Source organism: Carcharhinus amblyrhynchos, chromosome 12 (assembly GCF_965287045.1).
Source record: "Carcharhinus amblyrhynchos chromosome 12, sCarAmb.v2.hapA, whole genome shotgun sequence".
In the NCBI taxonomy this organism is placed as follows: domain Eukaryota; kingdom Metazoa; phylum Chordata; class Chondrichthyes; order Carcharhiniformes; family Carcharhinidae; genus Carcharhinus; species Carcharhinus amblyrhynchos.
The window spans coordinates 18,741,808-18,763,388 of NC_137335.1; the positions used below are offsets into that span (position 1 = coordinate 18,741,808).

The following is a 21,581-nucleotide window of genomic DNA, read 5'->3' on the forward strand; positions in this document are numbered from 1 at the left end:
TTAAATCATGTTTTGCTATAAAATTAGATTCAAATAAACAGTTAATGCAGAGAGCGTCTCAGGGAGGAAGAATGATTGAAGCATTGCAATTAAAAGTTCAAAAGGACAATTTTCATTACTGCTGCACCGAAAATCTGGTTGCAACGTCGAGAAACTGATTCATGCATTTGAGAGTGGCTGAGTTTTGGCCAGTTTGATGGGTGGAAACTTGTTCAGGTGAGGATTTGATGAACAGATGTTAAAGATGCATGTTATAATTAATTATGTAACTAACCCAGGCCACAATTCATGATCCTTTCTTTAAGCCAGGGTGTGTTTGGATTACAGGTATATCTGGGGAAACGTGGAGGAAACCCGGCCACAGTTTGTCACCTATCTTCTTATGCAACAGTTAAGATTCTGAAGTAGAACTGTGCACCCCTCATGAATGTGAGGCCACGCGGATCAGTATGAAACAAAGGCAGCCAGAACTAAATAAATGGTGAGATCAAGATACTCAGGATCATTTATTTAAAAATATACACTACATAAAATCAGTTAACATTTAAGCAAAGTCCTAGATTCAGTAGCTTACAAAATGTACAAGATCAACCGACCTTCCTCAGTCAAGACATTGCTTGATGCTGATATGCTTGAAGTTCACAGGATTATTTTACCATTCTGTCTTGTCAGCATGTGGCAAAAAAACTTACTGAAACCTTGATAAGTTTGAAATACACAAAGCTTGCTGCACTTTTGCCAGAAAAGAAACGTAACAATTTACAGCACAGACATGGAGCAATTGGGGAAAATGTTCTTTGATGGTGATCATGCTCCACACAAGCCTGTTATCTTATTTCATATAACCCTAGCGGCATATCCTCCTATTCCTTTCTCCCACAGGTACTAAGTTGTGCCCTTAAATGCATCTTCACTTATTCTATTTGATAGCAGATTCAATACTTCAATTATCCTCGAGTAAATAAGCTTCTCCTGAATTCTTTACTGTATTTCTTCATGGTTTTCTTATATTTATTGCTCCTAGTTTTGATCTCAACCACAAATAGAAACAGCTTTGTGAAGGGGTGCAGCAGTGTAGATGCAAATTTACAAATCTCTTTATTACGGTGGGAAAATGGTTAGCGCGGCAGCCTCTCAGCACCAGGGACCCAGGTGAGGATTTGATGAACAGATGTTAAAGATGCAAGTTATAATTAATTATGTAACTAACCTAGGCCCACAATTCATGACACTTTCATTAAGCCATGATGTGTTCGGATTACAGGTATATTTGGGCAATTCAATGCAGTTTGCCTGCTCTCCCTTTAGGTTTTTAGAGAGCTTCAAGTTTTCAGATCACCAACAACCTGTCCTGGTCCCGTTCCCCCCCCATGCTGACATTATAGTTAAGAAAGCCTACCAATGCCTCTACTTTCTCAGAAGACTAAGGAAATTTGGCATGTCAGCTATGACTCTCACCAACTTTTACAGATGCACCATAGAAAACATTCTTTCTCGTTGTATCACAGCTTCGATTGGCTCCTGCTCTACCCAAGACCGCAAGAAACTACAAAAGATCGTGATGTAGCCCAACCCATCACGCAAACCAGCCTCCCATCCAATGACTCTGTCTACACTTCCTGCTGCCTTGGCAAAGCAGCCAGCAAACATTCTCTCTTCCACCAGGAAAAATCTTAAGGCATGTGCCAACCAACTCAAGAACAGCTTCTTCCCTGCTGCCATCAGACTTTTGAAAGGACCTACCCTCACACCAACTTGATCTTTCTCTACATCCTAGCTATGACTGTAACACTACACTTTGCACTCTCTCGTTTCTTTCTTTGTGAACAGTAAGCTTTGTTTGTATAGTCAGCAAGAAACAGTACTTTTCTCTGTATGTATGTGACAATAATAAATCAAATCAACTCTCCATTGTCTGTGTGGGTTCCCTCTGAATACTCCGGTTTCTCCCACAATCCAAAGATGTGCGGGTTAGGTGGATTGGCCATGTTCAATTATCCCAAAATATGTAACTTAGAGGGATTAGCAGGATAAATGTGTGAGGTTATGGGAAGAGGGCCTGGTTAAAATACTCTGTGAGGATCAGTACAGAATCAATGGGCTGAATGGTCTCCTTCTGCACTGTAGAGATTCTATGAAATCACCTTCTCTCGTGTACCAACAAGAACATTTGTGAACCATAGCTAGCAATTCTTACTTTTTTTTTCCAAAATTCATTCTCAGGGAGGGCAAATCCAGCACTTATTACCCATCCCTAGTTTTCCAAATGGGAGGTGGTGGGGGGTTTCTGCCTGAATAGCTGCAGTTTAGGTGGTGAACACACTCCTACAATGCTACTAGACAGGGCATGTCAGAATTTTGATCCCACAAGGCGTTGAAGTATTTATAATCAAAACGTAATAATCCAGATTTAAGAAATTGCTATCACTTGCAATGGAGCAATGATGGCAAACTGCTTTTCCTTTATTAGTCACAAAATCCAGACCAAACCATAATCGCTGGTATATGGGCTGTGACTCTGACTTATCCTTCCTAACTTATGAAAATACAGATATAAGAGTCTCCTGTGCTGGTAGAACAATGCAGCATCAAAAGCTACATTTAGCTGTGATGTTAGTGAATGCGTCACTGAAGGTAATGTTTTCCACATCTCAAATTATTTTTCACCTCTGCCAACAATGTAATAATATTGATTTTAGTTGCCCCCTGCAATTTAGGTTTTTAAAACTAATTTGTGGATATGTTCATTAATAGCTGTATTTCACAACAAACTACAGTGGTGAGAGAGCTAATGCATTTTAAATGACAAAAGCAGATAAAGTGTTTGAATAATTCCACATCATTAATGAAACATGAAGAATACCAAAAGCAGTTCTTGATGTGGCCTGGTTTCAGTTTGCCTGCAAAAAAAAACCTCTCCTTCAGGATCACTTATACACACCCAAGAAAAAAATCTGAAATGTGTGGAAGATGAGTCACAGTTCCAATTGCTCATCTTTAAAACTCAAGCTGCCACAACTGTGCAATTTTTCTTTACAGCTTCCCAGAGCATTCTAACCTGTTAATTAGTAACTTCCAATTATTAAATTCCTTCATTACTCAAAAGAACCCAAGGTCTCGCAACGTGAATCACATATATTAAGGTGGAATGCACTTTATTTTTAAAAGAATTAGAATTACAAGTAACCAAAGTACGAATATATAATTAACACATTTTACTCTCAACTAAATTGGCTGCCTGCTTACTTACCGATGATACTTCAACAAATTGTACAGGGAAGCTTCATTAATAAGACAGTTTTTCCTCAGCACAGACCAGCTATCTGAAGGTGACTAAATTAATGTGGGGGAACTTAGAGCTTCAACAAGCGTGAAACACAATGATTAATTCGTGACTAAGCACCTGACTTGCAGAGAACAATTACAGGGCTGCTCGCTTTTGAGAAACAAGATAAGGGAAGTTTTACTTTGAACATTTCGATTTTAATTCAGCCGTGACTCCATGTTTAAGCTGACAGTGAGCATCAGTGCAGATATCAAATGTCAGTACAGACACACAGAGGCTACATATACCGCAGAATAAGCTTTACAAAACTACGTTGCAAGTTTAACCATTAAATAAACTGAAGCAACCCTGTAACCAGTAGTACTTACGACAAAATAATAATTTCTCTCTGTTTCACACAACCATGGACAATACTGGCAGCCATGATTTTCTATATAGTGGTCACTGCTAGAATCAACAAGATTTAATTGGTAAAGCATTTTTCCAGAAGACACCCGTAAAATGGTTAAAAGTAGTTACACAGGTTAGATGGTAGCCTCATTAAGTAAATGCTAACTATTAGTTTTAGACTTTAACAGAAACACCACAGCTCAAGAGGCGAATGCTTTTGGGATCCAATGTTAAGATCCCGTTTCAAACAAGTTGGTTGCCAAAGATGCCTTTGAAGATGAATGGGTGCAAAAATCTTTCATGTTTATATAGTGCCTTTCGTGACCTCAGGACACCTCAGAGCAATTTGGAGCTAATGAAGGTACTTTTGAAGTGTACTCACTGCTGTAATGCAAGGAAGGCAACAGCAAATTTATACAGGACTAAAACAGCAGAATAAATGAAAATGAAATCATGTGTTTCAGAGATGTTGGCTGTGGGTCAAATATTGGCCAGGGCACCAGAACTCTCAAGCTTCTCTTTAAGATATTGAATGGAATTGTACATTAGTCGGAGAGGGCAGATGGTGCCTCAGTTGGAGCAACTCATCTGAAGGATAGCCTCTCAAGGATCCGCAGTGCCTCAGTGTTGCGCTGGAGTTTGAGTGCTCCAGGTTCCGTAGCTGGCCTTGTACCCACAACCTTCTCTCACAGAGGTGTGAGTGCTGCAAATGAGCCAAGGATGTGACATCATGGTTATTTTCAGAACTGCTCTAGAAATGGATATAGCAGGGGATTCAGGAGAACCCAGGCCAAATTTCTACTCAGGGATCCTTCTGCACAATAGTTGCTCACTGAAGTAGGGGCAAAAATATCAACTATCCATGCAAGACGTTTTATCAGTGTTTTTATTTGGCAAGTACACACGTCCCAGTTGAGACAAGTCAATATCTTGTTAAACTCCATTTTTGACAGATGGGGATTGAAAAAGTGAAATGAAATGTCCAAATACCCAAGGATCAACTACATTGGATCAGTAGCACAGTTCGTCATCAAAAGATAAATTACAAACTACGTCAAATTTCCTATGCTACAGACGCCCACTTGGATCCCTGTTATTTCCCCAGAACATGTACACAGGATAGAGAAATAACATCCATTGAATCAGTGCTTCTTAAAACTGGATAGCCAGTAAGGTTTCCGCTTGAGAGAGACAGTGGCAGATCTGGCTTACACACTTCTGCTAATTGACCTTAGACAACTCCAGGGAAGACATTTAAGTGCATGAGGTACATGAAGTACATTTGTCATGCTTGACAAATCTGTTGGAATTCTTTGAAGATGTAACTAGTAGAGTTGACAAGGGGGAAAACAGTAGATGTGGTATATTTGGACTTTCAGAAAGCTTTTGACAAAGTCCCACACTAAAGATTATTGTGCAAGAACAAAGAGTAGGAATTAATGGGTGCTTTTCAAATTGGCAGGCAGTAACTACTGGAGTGCCGCAGGAATCCGTGCTGGGGCCCCAGCTATTTCACAATATATATTAATGGTTTGGATGAGGGAACAAAATGTAACATCTCAAAGTTTGCATATGATAACCAAGTTGGGTGGGGGGGTGAACTGCGACAAATGTGCAGAGATCCTTCACAACAATCTGGACAGGTTGGGTGAGTGGACTAATCAGTGGCAGATGCAGTAAGATTTGGATAAGTGTGACGTTATTCATTTTGGAAGCAAAAACAAGGTGGCAGATTACTACCTGAATGGCTGTAAATTGGGAGAGGGGTGTGTGCAGCGGGATCTGGGTGTCCTTGCGTGCCAGTCACTGAAGGTAAGCATGCAGGTGCAGCAGGCAGTAAAGGAGGCAAATGGCATGTTGACCTTCATTGTGAGAGATTTTACGTACAGGAGCAGGGATGTGTAGTTGCAATTACATAGGGTCTTGGTGAGGGCACACCTAGAATATTGTTGCAATTTTGGCCTCCTTTTCTGAGGAAGGATGTTCTTGCTCTCGAGGGAGTGCAGCAAAGGCTTAGCAGGCTGATTCTGGGGATGGCAGGACTGATGTATGAGGAGGGATTGACTAAGTTAGGATTGTTTTAGCTGGAGTTCAGACAAATGAGGGGGACATCTCAGGGACTTATAAAATTCTAAGAGGACTAGACAGGATAGATGCAGGGAGGATGTTCCTGATGATGGGGGAATCCAGAACCAGGGGTCACAGTCTGAGGATTCAGGATAGACGATTAAGGATGGAGGTGAGGAGACGTTTGTGGAATTCATTACCCCAGGAAGTAGTTGATGTCAAAACATAGAATGTATTCAAGAGGTGGCTGGATACAGCACTGGGGGAAAATGGGGTTAAAAGGTTATGGGGAAAAAAAAGCAGGATTAGGCTATTGAGTTGGATGATCAGCCACAATCTTAATGAATGGTAGAGCAGGCTCGAAGGGCCAAATGGCCTCCTCCTGCTCTTATGTTTCTAGTTTCTATGAGACAGAAAGGAGTAGGATATGATGGGTAGAATGAAATGAAGAGCATAAACACTGGTGCTGCTGGGTCTGTGTTGTAAAATTCTACATGCTATCCCAGCTGAAGGGACTGACTACCTATCTTTCTTGAAGCCGTAGCATGTCTGGTCTTGCTGGTGGAGATATCCTATCCTGCTCCTCTGGGAGGGACAGACAAACCTCTGTCCAACTGCTGAAACAGGTCAATGTGACTCTCACTAAAACAATTCCAGAAATAGGACAAATCTGAGAAATAAGAAACAGAATCCCATTCCACTGGGAATGATTTGTCAAAACATGAACCTGTCATCTTTTGCTTGCTTCAGCTAATGGTTCTATTTTGATGGCCCAAGATTGTGTATTTTTGTCACAGCTTTCCAGTACTTCCAAGTTTTAATTTTATTCTGAGCTGTTTCCTTAAATATTTAATAAGTAAGCTGTACTATGCATCTATGCAAGGAGTCTGCTTTCCCTTGCTGACTGCAAACTAGGCAGTTGTTTCTAATCTTCTTCATTATAGCACTGTGTTAATATGAGTTTTGCTTTTTTTAAATAATTAATACTATATTGTTTATATAGATGTGTACATCTTGTTCAGAACATATTTTACAGCAACTGATTTTATTTCGATTTTAGTAGCATGTTATGTTGTTTCCCAGAAGCAACCAGTGATTAACACATATTCCACACAAGTATTGTTACAGCTGTAGAGTTGCTCAGAAGTGCGTAGGCAACACTATGATAACAGTTCACAATACAAGTAACAAGCAGGACAGTTAGTTGCAATTCTTTTGGTTTGTTCTGGTGATCATACTAATGCCCACGGTTTGCTAACATCACATTAGAGATCTTCCACAAACTTCTCACACTATGTGGATTCATTAGGACACACAACAGTCTTAGTGGTATAGTTGATGCAAAGACAAGTCAACATTTGATTCAGTTTTAAATATTTGACTTGGAATTTTGTGCTCATCAAAATGATGGGAATTTAAATAGTTTGATCAATTCTGTTGTCCATTTCAGCATCAAGATCTCCTGGATCAGGAACAGCACAGTCAGCTATATAATACAAAGGTACTCCAATTTCAAAAGACTATCAACGGATGGAACTTTCCTGCTTTCCACACTAGTTATCATTAGGCCTCCCTGAGCAGGGTTGTTCATTTTGTGCTGTGGGGCTTCTTAAACCCACCAGGAATTGGGAGGAGGTTGCTCAGTCATTTTGCATAGAACCATCACATCTAGCAAGTTGCCATTAATCTTCAGCTGACTGATATACACAATTGCCGTCCCCACCCACCCTCATTCATTTTGAGGGAGGTCATAAGAGCAAGAAGCGGACCCGGAGTATGAAAAAGGAAGGAAGACAAATTACTTGTTTAATATACTAGATAATGTCATTGTTTACAGCTGACATTTGCCTACTTGAATACTTTGTTGTTAGTATACTGAGACAGAATCCTCAGTCTAAAGGTACGAACCTTCAAAACTCTTTGCATCAAACTGAATTCAGGGAGGTTATTACATCTTATAACATTTCATCATAAAACCTTTACCCAGCAAAACAGAACTGAAAAGGCATGTCCATTGGTACACGTGACACAATTGGGCTCAAGAAATGACTAGGTCTGAACTCTCAAAAATTAAAGTATTGCAGTTGGAAACAAAGTCCTGTGATTCAGTAGCAACAAATGGAGGGTGATGATTGAGAATCATAGTTCAAAATTACCCTGATCATCTTTTATTTTTGCACTTTAGAAACTTAACCAATTTTTACTCTGTCTGTAAGAATTCCATGATTGTGGTCATGAAAACAAAAACGTATGCCTTCATTTCTTTATAACAAGAACTAAACTCAAGTACTAATTAAGTCCTTCACTTTGTTCTTCAGCTGTGCTGATGAGCTCCCTCATGCGTGACAACAAAAATCCAAGCAGAACCATTTTGGTTTTGCGTTCAAATGAAATAGGTTTGTAGAATGCAAATCAACAGAAGTCATGCAAATTGCTTGACATAAACTGAAGTCTTCATGCAGCTCCAAAGATGTCCGCCTCGTTACTGCTGAGAATTTGGGTCACTTAGGAACTTCCTGGGTCAAGAGAAAAAGAGGAATATTTACAATTTCTAACGTAGAAACATTTCTATTACTCGTGGATATTCTGCAGCATTACTCATTGTGAGACAGTGATGATGTTTTGTAACAAGTCCTCCCTAAGCCCAGAAAACATCCTTTAATCCTATTTCTTATAAAGCTAGAATTGTCACCAGCCAGTGAACAGCACATCAATCCCTCTGCCATCTCAAACTATCCCTACAATAAGACATCTCCATAACGCTTCTCTCATCCAGTCAGTCTGTACAAAAATCTGTCTTTCTTTCCCTTCCCTCATATGGTCTAAATCTTTTTCCTTCTGTCTCCTGGCGTACTTCCCAAAAATCAAGAAGGTCTTGCTTCTCCACACTTACAACCCATAGCAGATCTCTCACACTCAACAATACTGATCCCCCAGTTTGTCCCCCTCTCCAAGGCCACAGCACTGATGAAGATAGTGATTGGAGACGGACTCCAAACCTCGAGCATATTGGGACCATTGTTGGTTTATCAATGGTTATCAAGCCCTTTGTGAAAATGCCAACCATTTCAAACATTTTTACCCCATAAGCCAGTAAGAAATTGTCATTGCCACATACATACATCCATCCAGCTGGCAATTTGGCTGGTGCTGATGAATGATTAATAGGGACAATGGATTGGATCCTGCAGAGGTGACTCTGAGGGAACAGGAGAAGTAATTTCAGGATCATAAGATCAGGAGTAGGCCATTCAGTCCCTCAAACCTTCCCCATGATTTAACTGGATCATAGTATGGTTGGAATGAGCTCCACTTGAACCAGGCCGCTATTGTCCTGGTGAGAGAGATAATTATAATTTTTTTAATAAAGGGTGGGGGGGGGGGGTGGTCATGTGAAAGAGGATTTAGAAATCTAAAAATAAAAGTTGTGGCAACAGAGCACTTTTGTGACTTGGTTAGAGTGGGACCAGAAAGGACAGAATGTTTAACGGTAATTTTTTTCAGCGTTCTTCCATTTACAAAATATGCACACACTAAACAAATCCATTTCAGATAGGTTGGCTTCATATAGCACACCTTTACTGATAGCTTCAGAGGACAATCCTTGAAAGGCAACTTTTGTCACAACTACTACACCTGAAATTACAAAGTGTGGTGTGGGTTGCTGTTTCCAGCATTACTGCTGCCACAATCAGTGGTAATAGTTCATCAGCAAATAACAAGTAGGCAAAGCGTGGTTAAAAAAATAAATTTAAAATCTCTATCTGAATGCATGGAGCATTGATAACACTAGTGTGGCACAATTGGGTTTGATATCACCAACATTACAGTTACAAGATCATTAACATTAAGAAAGAAATGTGTTGGAGTACATAACATTTCAAAAAGACAGGGAGAATGGGATGAAGTAGGTTTGATAACGGATGGCATAAGGACAGAGGTAAGAAAGGACCCTGATTCAAAGATCAGAAAGTAGAATCAGTATGGGTAGATCAAGAATATTGATGGAAGCAGTTAAGGCCTTGAACATTAGTTATACCAATGGACAGGGCATTATGCAAAAAAAATTTGGAGCTTGGAACAAAGGCAATGCAATAGCTACAGGAATTTTAATCTTTAAATAGAATGATCAAATTAAATGGGGAAAGGCAAGTTTGCAAAATACTTTCATGACTGTTTAAAAAAGGTAGCAGACAAAAGGCAGGGAATTATAGGCTGGTTAGTTTAATGTCTGTAGTTGGAAAAATGCTAGAATCCGTCATCAAAGAAGAAATAGTGAGGCACCTAGAAAAGAATGGTTTGATTGAGCAGACAGCACAGATTCGTTAAGGGGAAGTCGTGTTTAACAAATTTATTGGATTTCTATGAGGATGTGACTAGTGCAGTAGGCAGAGGGGAACCGGTAGATCTGGTATTTTTAGATTTGCAAAAGGTGTTTGATAAGGTGCCTCATAAAAGGTTGCTACAGAAGGTTAGGGTGCATGGAGTTGGGGGTAAGGTGTTAGCATGGATAGAGGATTGGCTGTCTAATAGGAAGCAGAGAGTTGGTATCAATGGGTGCTATTCTGGTTGGCAGTTGGTGACTAGTGGAGTGCCACAGGGATCCGTGCTGGGGCCTCAACTATGTATCGTTTATATAGACGATCTGGAGAAGGGGGCTGAGTGTAGGGTGACGAAATTTGCTGATGACATGAAGATGAGTGGAAAAGCAAATTGCGTGGAGGGTGTGGAAAGTCTGCAGAGAGATCTGGATAGGCTGAGCAAGTGGGCGAGGACCTGGCAGATGGAGTATAATGTTAGCAAGTGTCAGGTTATCCACTTTGGCAGAAATAATAGTAGGAGGGATTATTATTTATAAGGCGAAAAGCTGCAGCATGCTACAGTGCAGAGGGACCTGGGGGTCCTTGTGCACGAGTTGCAAAAACCCAGTCTGCAGATGCAGCAGGTGATCATGAAGGCAAATGGAATGCTGGCCTTCATAGCGAGGGGGATAGAATATGAAAGTAGGGAGGTCTTGCTGCAACTGTACAGGGTACTGGTGAGGCCACAGCTGGAGTACTGTGTGCAGTTTTGGTTACCGCACTTGTGGAAGGATATATTGGCCTTGGAGGGAGCGCAGAGGAGGTTCACTAGGCTGATACCGGAGATGAGGGGGCTGGACTATGAAGAGAGACTAAATAGACTGGGTCTGTACTCATTGGAGTTTAGAAGGATGGGGGGGATCTTATAGTGACGTATAAGATAACGAAGGGGATAGATAGGGTAGAGGTAGAGAGATTCTTCCCACTTAGAAAGGATAGCAGGACTAGAGAACACATCCTCAAGATAAGGGGAGGGCAGTTTAGATCAGAGTTGAGGGGGAACTTCTTCACTCAAAGGGTAGTGAATCTCTGGGATTCTCTGCCCGTTGAAGTGGTGGAGGCTACCTCGCTAAATATATTTAAGTCATGGGTAGATAGGTTTTTGATAGACAAGGGAATTAAGGGTTATGGGGAGAAAGCACTTCAGATCAGCCATGATCTTACTGAATGGCGGGACAGGCTCGAAGGCCTACTTCTGCTCCTATTTCTTATGTTCTTATGTTCAATGCATTGTGCAAGCAAGTTAAAAACAAGCTACTTTACATCTAATGCACAATCAGGAAGGGTTAATTAGTTATCTCACAATTGAATTGCATATTAAGTTTGAGACAGACATACGCGAGGCCAAATTGAAAAACTGCAGCAGGCGACGGTGCAGAGGGACCTCGGGGTCCTTGTGCATGAGTCGCAAAAACCCAGCCTGCAGGTGCAGCAGGTGGTCAGGAAGGCGAATGGGATGCTGGCCTTCATAGCGAGGGGGATTGAATATAAAAGTAGGAGGTCTTGCTGCGGCTGTATAGGGCATTGGTGAGGCCGCAGCTGGAGTACTGTGTGCAGCTTTGGTCGCCGTACTTACGTGAGGATATTTTGGCCTTGGAGGGAGTGCAGAGGAGGTTTACTAGGCTGATACCGGAGTTGAGGGGGTTGAGCTATGAGGAGAGGCTGAATAAACTAGGCTTGTACTCGTTAGAGTTTAGAAGAATGAGGGGAGGTCTCATTGAGACATATAAGATGATGAATGGGATGGATAGGATAGAGGTGGAGAGACTCTTCCCGCTCAGAAAGGACAGTAGGACTAGGGGGCACAGCCTCAAGATAAAGGGGGGGCGGTTTAGAATGGAGTTGAGGAGGAACTTCTTCACTCAAAGGGTGGTGAATCTCTGGAATTCTCTGCCCGTTGAAGTGGTGGAGGCTGCCTCGCTAAATATTTTTAAGACGCGGGTTGATGGGTTTTTGATAAGTGAGGGGATTAAGGGTTATGGGGAGAGGGCGGGAATGTGGAACTGAGCCACGACAGATCAGCCATGATCTTATTGAATGGCAGGGCAGGCTCGAAGGGCTAGATGGCCTACTCCTGCTCCTATTTCTTATGTTCTTATGTTCTTATGTTCTTAAACAAAGCCAATTAAATACTATTGAGATGAGAGCTTCATTGGATAGGTAAACAAAATGGTAGGTAGGGCAGCAAATGAATATTGAAAAATATTTAAATAAATAGAATCACAGAATCCCTACAATGCAGAAGGCGGCCATTCAGCCCATTGACCCTGCACCAACAACAATCCCCCCAGCTCCTATCCCCATAACCCCATGTATTTGCCTTCTGATTCCCCCTGACACTAAAGGGCAATTTACGATGGGCAATCCACCTAACCTGCACATCTTTGGAGAGTGGGAGGAAACCGGAGCACCTGGAGGAAACTCAGGCAGACATGGGGAGAATATGCAGACTCCGCACAGACAGGGGCCCGAGGTTGGAATTGACCTCAGACCCCTGGCGTTGTCAGGCTGCACCACTGATCACTGTGCCACTCAAATGCCCAAAAAATATTTGTTTCACTAAAAACAAACCTCAGAGACAAAAACAAACAGTCCATGATTTACTTGGAAAGTTAAGAATAGTATTAGATTAAAAGAGGCTTGCAACGTTTTGAAGTATGATAGCAAGTCTGAGAATTAGGCGTTTTAAAAATCAGCAAAGGGCGGCCAATAAATTGATGAAAAGGGGGGAAATATAATAAGATAAATTAGCCAGGAATATACAAACAGATAAGAGCTTTCATGAGTACATAAAAAATACAGTAGCTGAATGTTGATCATGGGGATTGGAGGGAACTGCAAAAGATCTTGAACAAGTATTTTACATTTGTCTTCACAGTAGAAAATGCAAATTACAGAATTAGAGAGTAACAAGGGGATAATAATATTGAGGAATCTAAGTGATTAATATCAGCAGAGAAAATATATTAGAGAGACGTGAGAGACTACAGCCAATAAATCAACAAGATCTAATGACCTCAGATACAGAAGCAGTGTGTGTCTATATGCAGCAGGACCTAGACAATATTCAGACTTGGGCTAATAAGTGGAAAGTAATATTTGTGACAGGCAATGACCATCTCCCCTTGACGTTCAACAGTATTACCATTATCCCCCACATTCAACACCCTGAGGATTATCATCAACCAGAAACGTAACTGGACTAGCCGTATAAATACTGTGGCTATGAGAGCCATTCACATTCTGGGAATTTGCAGAGAGTAACTCCCTCCCTGACTCCTCTAAGCCTGTCCACCATCTACAATGCATAATTCAGAAGGATGATGCAATGCTGTCCACTTGCCTCGATAAGCATGGCTCCAACAACACTGAAGCTCAACACCATCCAGGACAAAATAGCGTGCTTTATCAGCGTATTAAACTTTCACTCCGTCCACAATTGAAGCTCAGTACATGGTACACTGCAGCAACTCACCAAGGCTCCTTCCAAACTCATGAGCTCTACCAACTCGAAGGGCAAGGGTAGCACAGTACCACCTTTGGCAAGTTCCACAGGGAGGCTACAACAGTCCCCAAGAAGGCAGCTAACCAACACCTTCTCAAGGCAGGAAGGGATGAGCAACAGATGTTGGCATTGCCAGAGAGAAGGAAAACAATTTTGGGGTTCTAGAAGATTGTGGAGATGGTGGATGTACTGGTAAGGATTTTCCAATATTCCCTAGAATTGAGAATGGTTCCAGTGCATTGGAAGTTAGCAAATACAATACAATTATTCAAAAACGGTGTGAGAAGGGAAACAGGGAACTACAGGACAATTAGCCTGCCATCCATTGTCAGCAAAATGCTGGAAACTATTTGAAGGAAATCGTAAGAATGCACTTAGAAAATCATAGGATAATTAGACAGATTTAACATTCTTCTGGGCAAGACAAATAGTGTTTGGCAAATTTATTAGAATTTTTGGGAGGATAATACTAGTAGGGTATATAAAGAGGAGCCAGCAGATGTGGTATACTTGGATTTCCAAAGTTGTTCTTTGGCGAGGGAATATATTAGCATAGCTGGTGGATTAGTTAACAGATGGGAAGCAGAGTGTTGAGACGAATGGGGCATTTTTCAAGTTGTCAGGCTGCAGCTAAAGAACAAAGAACAATAATAGCACAGGAACAGGCCTTTTGGCCCACCAAGTCTGTACCAACACAAACGCCTCTTTAATATTTTCTTGCCTCTATGTGGTTCATATTCCTCTATTCCTTGCTTATTCATGTATCTATCCAGCTGCCTCTTGAACGTTGTCATAGAATCTGCTTCCACCACCTCCTTCAGCAGCATATTCCAGGCATTCACCACCCTCTGAAAAACTTGCCCCTCTCACTCTCAACCTATGTCCCCGAGTAACTGACCCTTCGAACCTGGGAAAAAGACTTTGACTATCCACCTTATCCAAACCTGTTGTAATTTTGTAAACCTCTATCAGGGCTCCCCCTCATCCTCTGATGCTCCAATTAAAACAATCCAAGTGTTCAACCTTTCTTCATAGTCCATATCCTCCAAACCAGGCAACATCCTGGTAAATCTCTTCTGCACCCCTTCCATTGCATCAACATCCTTCCAGTAGTGTGGTGACCAGAATACTCCAAATGCAGCCTAACCAAAGTCTCATACAGCTGCAACACAATTTTCCCATTCCTATATTCAACACCCTGATCGATGAAGGCCAGAGTACCATACTCCTCTTGACCCACCTTGTCCACCTGAGTGGCCACCTTCAGGAAACAGTGGATCTGCACACCTAGATCCCTCTGTCTGCTAATATTTCTAAGGGGTCTACCATTTACTGTATACTTTCCTTCTGCAGTACACCTTCCAAATCGCATCACGTCACATTTATCCAGGTTAAATTCTATCTGCCATATTTTGGTCCAGGTCTCCAGCTGATTTATATCCTGCTGCATCCTCTGACAATCCTTCACACTATCTGCCACTCCCCCAATTTTTGTATCACCTGCAAACTTACTAATCAGATTACCTACATTTTCCTCCAAATCATTTATATATATATTACAAACAACAGAGGCCCCAGCACTGACCCTTGTGGAACATTGCTTGTCACAGACCACCAGTTAGAAAAGTACCCTTCCACTGCTGCTGTGTTTTCTATGCCCAAGCTAGTTTTATATCCATCTTACCTGCTCACCTCGGATCCCATATGACTTCAGCTTCTGTATCAGCCTGCCATGAGGAACCATATCGAACGCTTTACTAAAGTCAATACATACACAACATCCACTGCCCTGTCCAATTTTTCTTGTCACTTCCTCAAAGAATTCAATCAAGTTTGTGAGACATGATCTCCCCATCACAAAACCATGCTGTCTATCACTAATAAGCTTATTCTCTTCCAGATGTGAGTACATCGTGTCCCTAAGAATCTTCTCCAATAATTTCACCACCACTAAAGCAAGGCTCACAGGCCTGTAACTTCCTGGATTGTCTCTTCTGCCCTTCTTAAACAGAGGAACAATGTTAGCTACTCCAATCCTCTGACATCTCACTTGTGACTAAAGGGGATACAAAGATTTTGGCCAAAGCCTCTGCAATTTCTTCCCTCCCCTTTAGGTTGTTATCTCAGAAGTTTGGAAGGTCTAATACAGATAGGAAACATACAGTAAATGGCAGAATCCTAAAAAGAGTATTGATAGGTAGAGGGATCTGGGCGTACAGGTACACAAGTCACTGAAAGTGGAGAAAGTAGCCAAGGCGGCATATGGCATGCTTGCCTTCATTGGCCAGGGCACTGAGTTTAAAAATTGGCAAGTCATATTGCAGCTTTATAGAACATTAGTTAAGCCGCACTTGGAATACAATGTTCAATTCTGGTCACCACACTACTAGAAGGATGTGGAGGCTTTGGAGAGGGTACAGAAAAGATTTACCAGGATGTTGTCTGCTATAGAGGGCATTAGCTACAAGGAGAGGTTGGAGAAAGTTGGTTTATTCTCACTGGAATGACGGAGGTTGAGGGGCGACCTGATAGAAGTCTACAAGATTAAGAAGGGCATGGACAGAGTGGATGGTCAGAAGCTTTTTCCCAGGATGGAAGAGTTAATTACTAGAGGGCATAGGCTTAAAGTGTGAAGGGCAAGGTTTAAGGGAGATGTACGAGGCAAGTTGTTTTTTTTAAACTACAAAGGGTGGTGGGTGCCTGGAACTCACTACCGGGGGAGGTAGTAACTTTGAAGTGGCATCATGACAAATGAATGAGTAGGATGGGAATAGAGGGGATATGGTTCCCAGAAGGGTAGGGGATTTTAGTTCAGTCAGTGCAGGCTTGGAGGGCCGAAGGGCCTATTCCTGTGCTGTAATTTCCTTTGTTCTTTTGATTCTATTTTTTATGCTCTTATAATTGATCAATGCCCGAACCCCATTTAATCACCTTAGCTACAGCTCCCTTGGTATCTTTACCTAATAAAACAGATGTAGCTACTGAACAGGGGCAGACACAAGTGGAACAGTAAGAGCACCTTACTGTTAGAAAACAAGAGCACATTTACCTTAATATTTGAGGGAGCTGTGGGCTCTTGTATATGTACTTGTGCCTGTAGCCAAGGTCTTTGTGGAAGGGAATAAATTGCACTTTCCTACTACGTGACGATGCAATGTCATAAAGCTGTGAAGAAACAGAAAAGTTTAAATGCTGATGAAACCGAGAAAGATTATTGCTTTCAAAAGTTGTCATTCCATGAAGGCAGACCAAGGCAATCTTCTTCATTCGGCATCTCAGGCACTAGACCAAAAGTCAGTTCAGATTACACAGTAATAGTAAAACTCATCTTAATAATACACCATGTACCCCCAATACACCCACTATGACCATCAGCACAATCTTTTATGTGCTCTTGCATCTATGCTATTAACATTAGAGTGAATATCTTTGTAAAAATCTTTTGCTTCCTCTTTTTAAATTGCTCAGAGCCTTGTAACATAGAAATTCTGAATGTTTGAAATCTTTATCTTCACAGCAGCATCCTGGAGATTAATCTTCAATTCCTACAAAGTCCAAGATAACTCTGGACGGCTGGCGACCCAGCCTTAAGACTTCTTCTACAACAGAGATTGGGCAAGGGAATACAAACCTCCATTAAGCCATCAACAAATAGTTCAGTGTTGCCACTCCATAAATAATGATTAAAATTATATCAGAGGAGACCATTTGGCATAGATTTTCTGTGCTGGCTTTTTCAATGAACAATCCAGTTAGGCCACTCGCCTGCTCTTGCCTCTTATCCCTGCAAATTTTTTTTCTTCAAGTATTTATCCAATTCCTTTATGAAGCAATGTTACTGTTGAACCTGCACCCTATCAGACATTCATTGCACTAAAAGCTCTCTCATGTCGCTCTTGATTCTTTTGCCAATTACCATGAATCTGTGCTCTCTGAGCATTCATTCACCAGAAACAGTTTCTATTTATTGACTCTAAATCTTTCACAATTATAAAAACCTCTATTAAATTCCCCTTTGTACTTCTCTGCTCGAAGGAGAACAACCCAACTTTTCTAGGTTATCAATATAATGGCATTGCTTATCTACATTCCTTATTAACAGGACATGCTGTTCACATGCCTGACACCAGACTCCTGAAGCAATTGAGTTCTAAGTAGAACAGCCTCAGCACGAGATTCCCAGGAGGGCAACAGAAATGCTTTAGGGATGTCCTCAAAGCATTCCTGATCAGATCAAACATCTGTCCTGACACATGGGAGTGTCTGGCTTGTGACTGGGAAGGCACTGAGCACATGGAGAGACTTCATCGAGAACATGCAGAGGCAAAGTCAAGGTATCGGAGACAGCACTCAAATTTCCAAATGTGTCAAATCACCTGAGCAGCCAAGCACCTCCTGGCTGCAGTGATATAGTGTACAGTTCACATATGGACTTACCAACAATCTCAGGGCTCAAAGCAGAGTGGGAGGAAATCATTCACGATCCCAAGGAACAACCTAAGAAGATTCCTTTTCTATGGAACCATTCTAATAAATCTCCTGTACATCCACTCAAAGGGGGTGATTCTCCCACCCCACTGTTCTAATTTTCTAGTGCAATGAGGTGGGAGAACCTCAAGGCCGGGCACGCATGGTATTCACTAAATTTCTGACACTGTCAGATCTAACCAAAATCCAGCGGGAAGACCAGCTAAGAGATTTTAATCTGTTTTTAAATACAACTCAAATGAGATTAGGGGGCCCAGAACTGAATTCCCCAGGTTCACTAGCCTCTCCCACTCCACCTGAGCATTTCACTTTAGCAGGGCTTACAGTAGGTTCCCACTTTCAGGGAACTATTGGGACAACCCCACTGGAGTGAAGGAGGGGGACAACTGGGGCTCCCAGAGAGTGGAGTGGTGCCCATTGAGCATGGGCACCTTGGCAATGCCAGCCTGTGCCCCCAGCACTGCCCAAGGGGCATCTTGGCACTGTCCATCAGGCATTGGGTGGGGCCAAGAGGGCAATCAGTGGGGGTCCTGCTGCTACTCTGCACAAGGATCAGTCGGGATAGGGGGGAGGCCACTGATCGGGGCGGGCAGGCTGGAGATTGGGATGGGCCTGCTTGCTGAGGGGTCAGCAGTGCTGGGATGGGGATGGGGATGGGGAGTCAAGGCTGGCCCAGGAATGGTTGTGGGGGGGGTGGGGGCACGATCAGGCCATGGTGGGGTTTGAGGGCAGCACTGCGGGGTTCCCGGACTGGCCAGCAAACAGGAGGCTGACAGTGAGGAACCACTGCGCATGCACAGAGGCCCACCGGTTTCACCCTCCCAGGCAGGAATAGATCCCGCCCACTGAAATCTAAATGATATTCACGCTGGCGGCTTCTGCAGTGCACAGAGTGTGGGAGATTCTAGTCTGACCTCCCACCAAAAAAAACTGGATTACTCCAGTTTTCCTGCGAATTTGACACTTAGAACTGTTTTGGAAGAATTCTGGTCAAAGTCTCACATGCTCTCAAAGATTCAGTGTCCAGAGTTGGATACAGTAACTCCACCTAAGGCCACTCATATTTTGGATAGGTGCATTAAAGTTGTTTTAAAATCACTGAAGATCTATGGAATTCTGGCAAATCAAATGCTCCGTAATGTGATTACAGAATATGTTCTGACTCGTTCCAGTGGATAAGGCTTTCCGATTGGGGATGAATTAAAAATAACCTAAGCTGCCTTTATTTCAGTGTGATTGCAATCTCTAAAGAATCTTTTCCAACTGGTAAGGTGTGAATGATTTTGTTTTTCTTTGTACTTATTTTTAGAAGTTTTACAGAAAATCTGATGAGCAGCAGGTACGTAAGTGAAAGTAGCAACTTAATTAACTAATTTAAACTCATTTTAATAAAAGATTTATATTTAGATAAAAAATGGCAAACTTATAATAATTTCGCAACTTCATGACTTCCTGAGACATATTACAGTTAAAGAAGTATTTTTTGAAGTGTGGTCACTTGTAGTGAAGGATTATGAGGCAGCCAAGCTACACACAGAAAGCTCCCATGAATGTGTTGACGACCAGTTTTGGGTGTTGGATGAGGGATAATTATTGTCTAGGACATTGAGGGGACCTTCCTGCTCTTCTCTGAATAGTGGCATTGGATTGGTTTCTTTCTTTCACAGGACAGACAGGGCTGTAGTTTAACATCTCAACCAAAAGATGGCGTCTCCAATAGTGCAGCACTGCCTCAGTATGACACTGGGAATGCTATCCTGGATTACCTGTTCTAGCCTCTGCAGTGACCTTGTGTCTCAGAAGCCAGCGTGCTACCACTGAGCAATAACTGACATTGGTTTAATATCAAAGAACAGGGTTTAAGCCTGGAAATGAAAATTAACAGAACTATCAGCAGTCTTCCATCACAATCTTACATTTGCAAAACTAAGTTGTAAATGTTCAGAGAAAGATATTAATAGAAAAATCATCAAGTTCATTCAAGCACTGCAAGTTAGTTTGAGCTTAACAGACCTTTCTTCCCAGGTGAAAGGGGATGACAGCATCATCTTCGGCATGAAGAATCAGCAATGGGCAGGTGATATGCTGCACACTGCAGGAGAAACAAAGGAACAAGGCAGTTGACACAATTGAGCAAAACAGAACATGCAGTGATGAGTGACAGAAACAACCTTATGTTCAGTTTCTCTTATTTTTGCTCAGCTTCATGTAAGTCTTTTAAATGCTACACTCAAAATGGAAGTGACACTTTCATTCTAAGTCAATAAGTTTCCTTGAAGGCAGCTGCCATGTTTAATGCCTCTATTGCACAGTTAAGAGAATGTGACTTTCTGTAACCCCATCAGGGTTAGACTACTTGAAACGGATACAGTGGACAAATAGTTTAGCCATCCACTGCTAGATCTGATTGGACTATGTATAGCAGCACCTAGTCTTGCTGTCATCTATTAAAACTGCTCCAGGATCATCCTGGATTGCCCAGTTAACCCTGGTTTCTTTATTTACTGAAAAGCATCCTCTTAAAATCTCCTCTCCCCTGATCCCTCCATTCTCACTGCCAACTAATGAAAACAGATCATGGACTCCTTTGTCCCTTAGACTGGATTTATTCAATCAGATGCCTTTGCCGTGTCCCTCCCACCAGGCCAAAATTCCTCTAAAGCTGCCCAGCCCTAAACTCGTATCTTTCTCTGGTTTCCCTCCTATTTCCTCATATGCCCTCTCTGAATACATTTTGCCTATGAAATTCACCTTCTGTTCCTTTAATCTTATTAACCGTTAATCTGTGGACCACTAAATTCTCCTTCTGATCTACTGTTAGTGCTGATCTCTTTTTATGTGTTATTCCTCTCCCTTTAAAAATGCCATTTTAACTCCTGAAAGAAACCCTTGACCTCAACATTCTTGCAAGCTACCACCTCATGGAATTCATTCATGGGCTGCGGCTGTTTCTGACAAATCCAGTATTTTATGCTCATCCCTAATTGCTCAAGCAGTGCTTGGGGTCTTTTAATATCATATGTAGTCCAAACCAGGTAACAACGGCATAGTGGCACAATGGTTAGCACTGCTGCCTCACAGCATCAGGGACCCGGGTTCAGTTCCCAGCTTGGGTCACTGTTTGTGTGGAGTCTGCACATTCTCCCCACGTCTGCGTGGGTTTCCTCTGGGTGCTCCAGTTTCCTCCCACAGTCCAAAGATGTGGCCATGCTAAATTGCCCCTTAGTGTTGGGGTACAGTAAATGCATAGGGTTGTGGAGATAAGGTCGGGGTAGAATTGTGGTTGGCGCATACTTAATGGGCCGAATGGCCTCCTTCTGCGCTATAGGACTCTATGATTTCCTTCTCTAAAGGGCATGAGTGAACATGATTTTTTTTATGACAACTGATGATAGTTTCATGGTCACCATTATTGAGGTGCACTTTCAATTCCAGATTTTTATTAATTGAATTTAAATTCCACCAGCTGCTTTGTGAGATTTGA

The 21,581-nt window shown here is 42.0% G+C and overlaps 1 protein-coding gene across 6 annotated transcripts in view; it reads right to left on the reverse strand.

Moving 5' to 3' along the window:
• Positions 1-477: 477 nt before the first annotated feature.
• Positions 478-21,581, reverse strand: part of abhd12 (abhydrolase domain containing 12, lysophospholipase) — a 129,180-nt gene continuing 108,076 nt past the window's right edge. For all 6 annotated transcript variants that reach the window (XM_080200145.1, XM_080200146.1, XM_080200147.1 and 3 more), the window contains 3 exons: positions 20,111-20,189; positions 16,659-16,774; positions 478-8,259 (listed from right to left, as the gene is read on the reverse strand). In XM_080200145.1, coding sequence (XP_080056271.1) covers positions 8,226-8,259; positions 16,659-16,774; positions 20,111-20,189 — 229 coding nt within the window. In that variant the 3' untranslated portion in view covers positions 478-8,225. The remainder of the gene's footprint in view (positions 8,260-16,658; positions 16,775-20,110; positions 20,190-21,581) is intronic.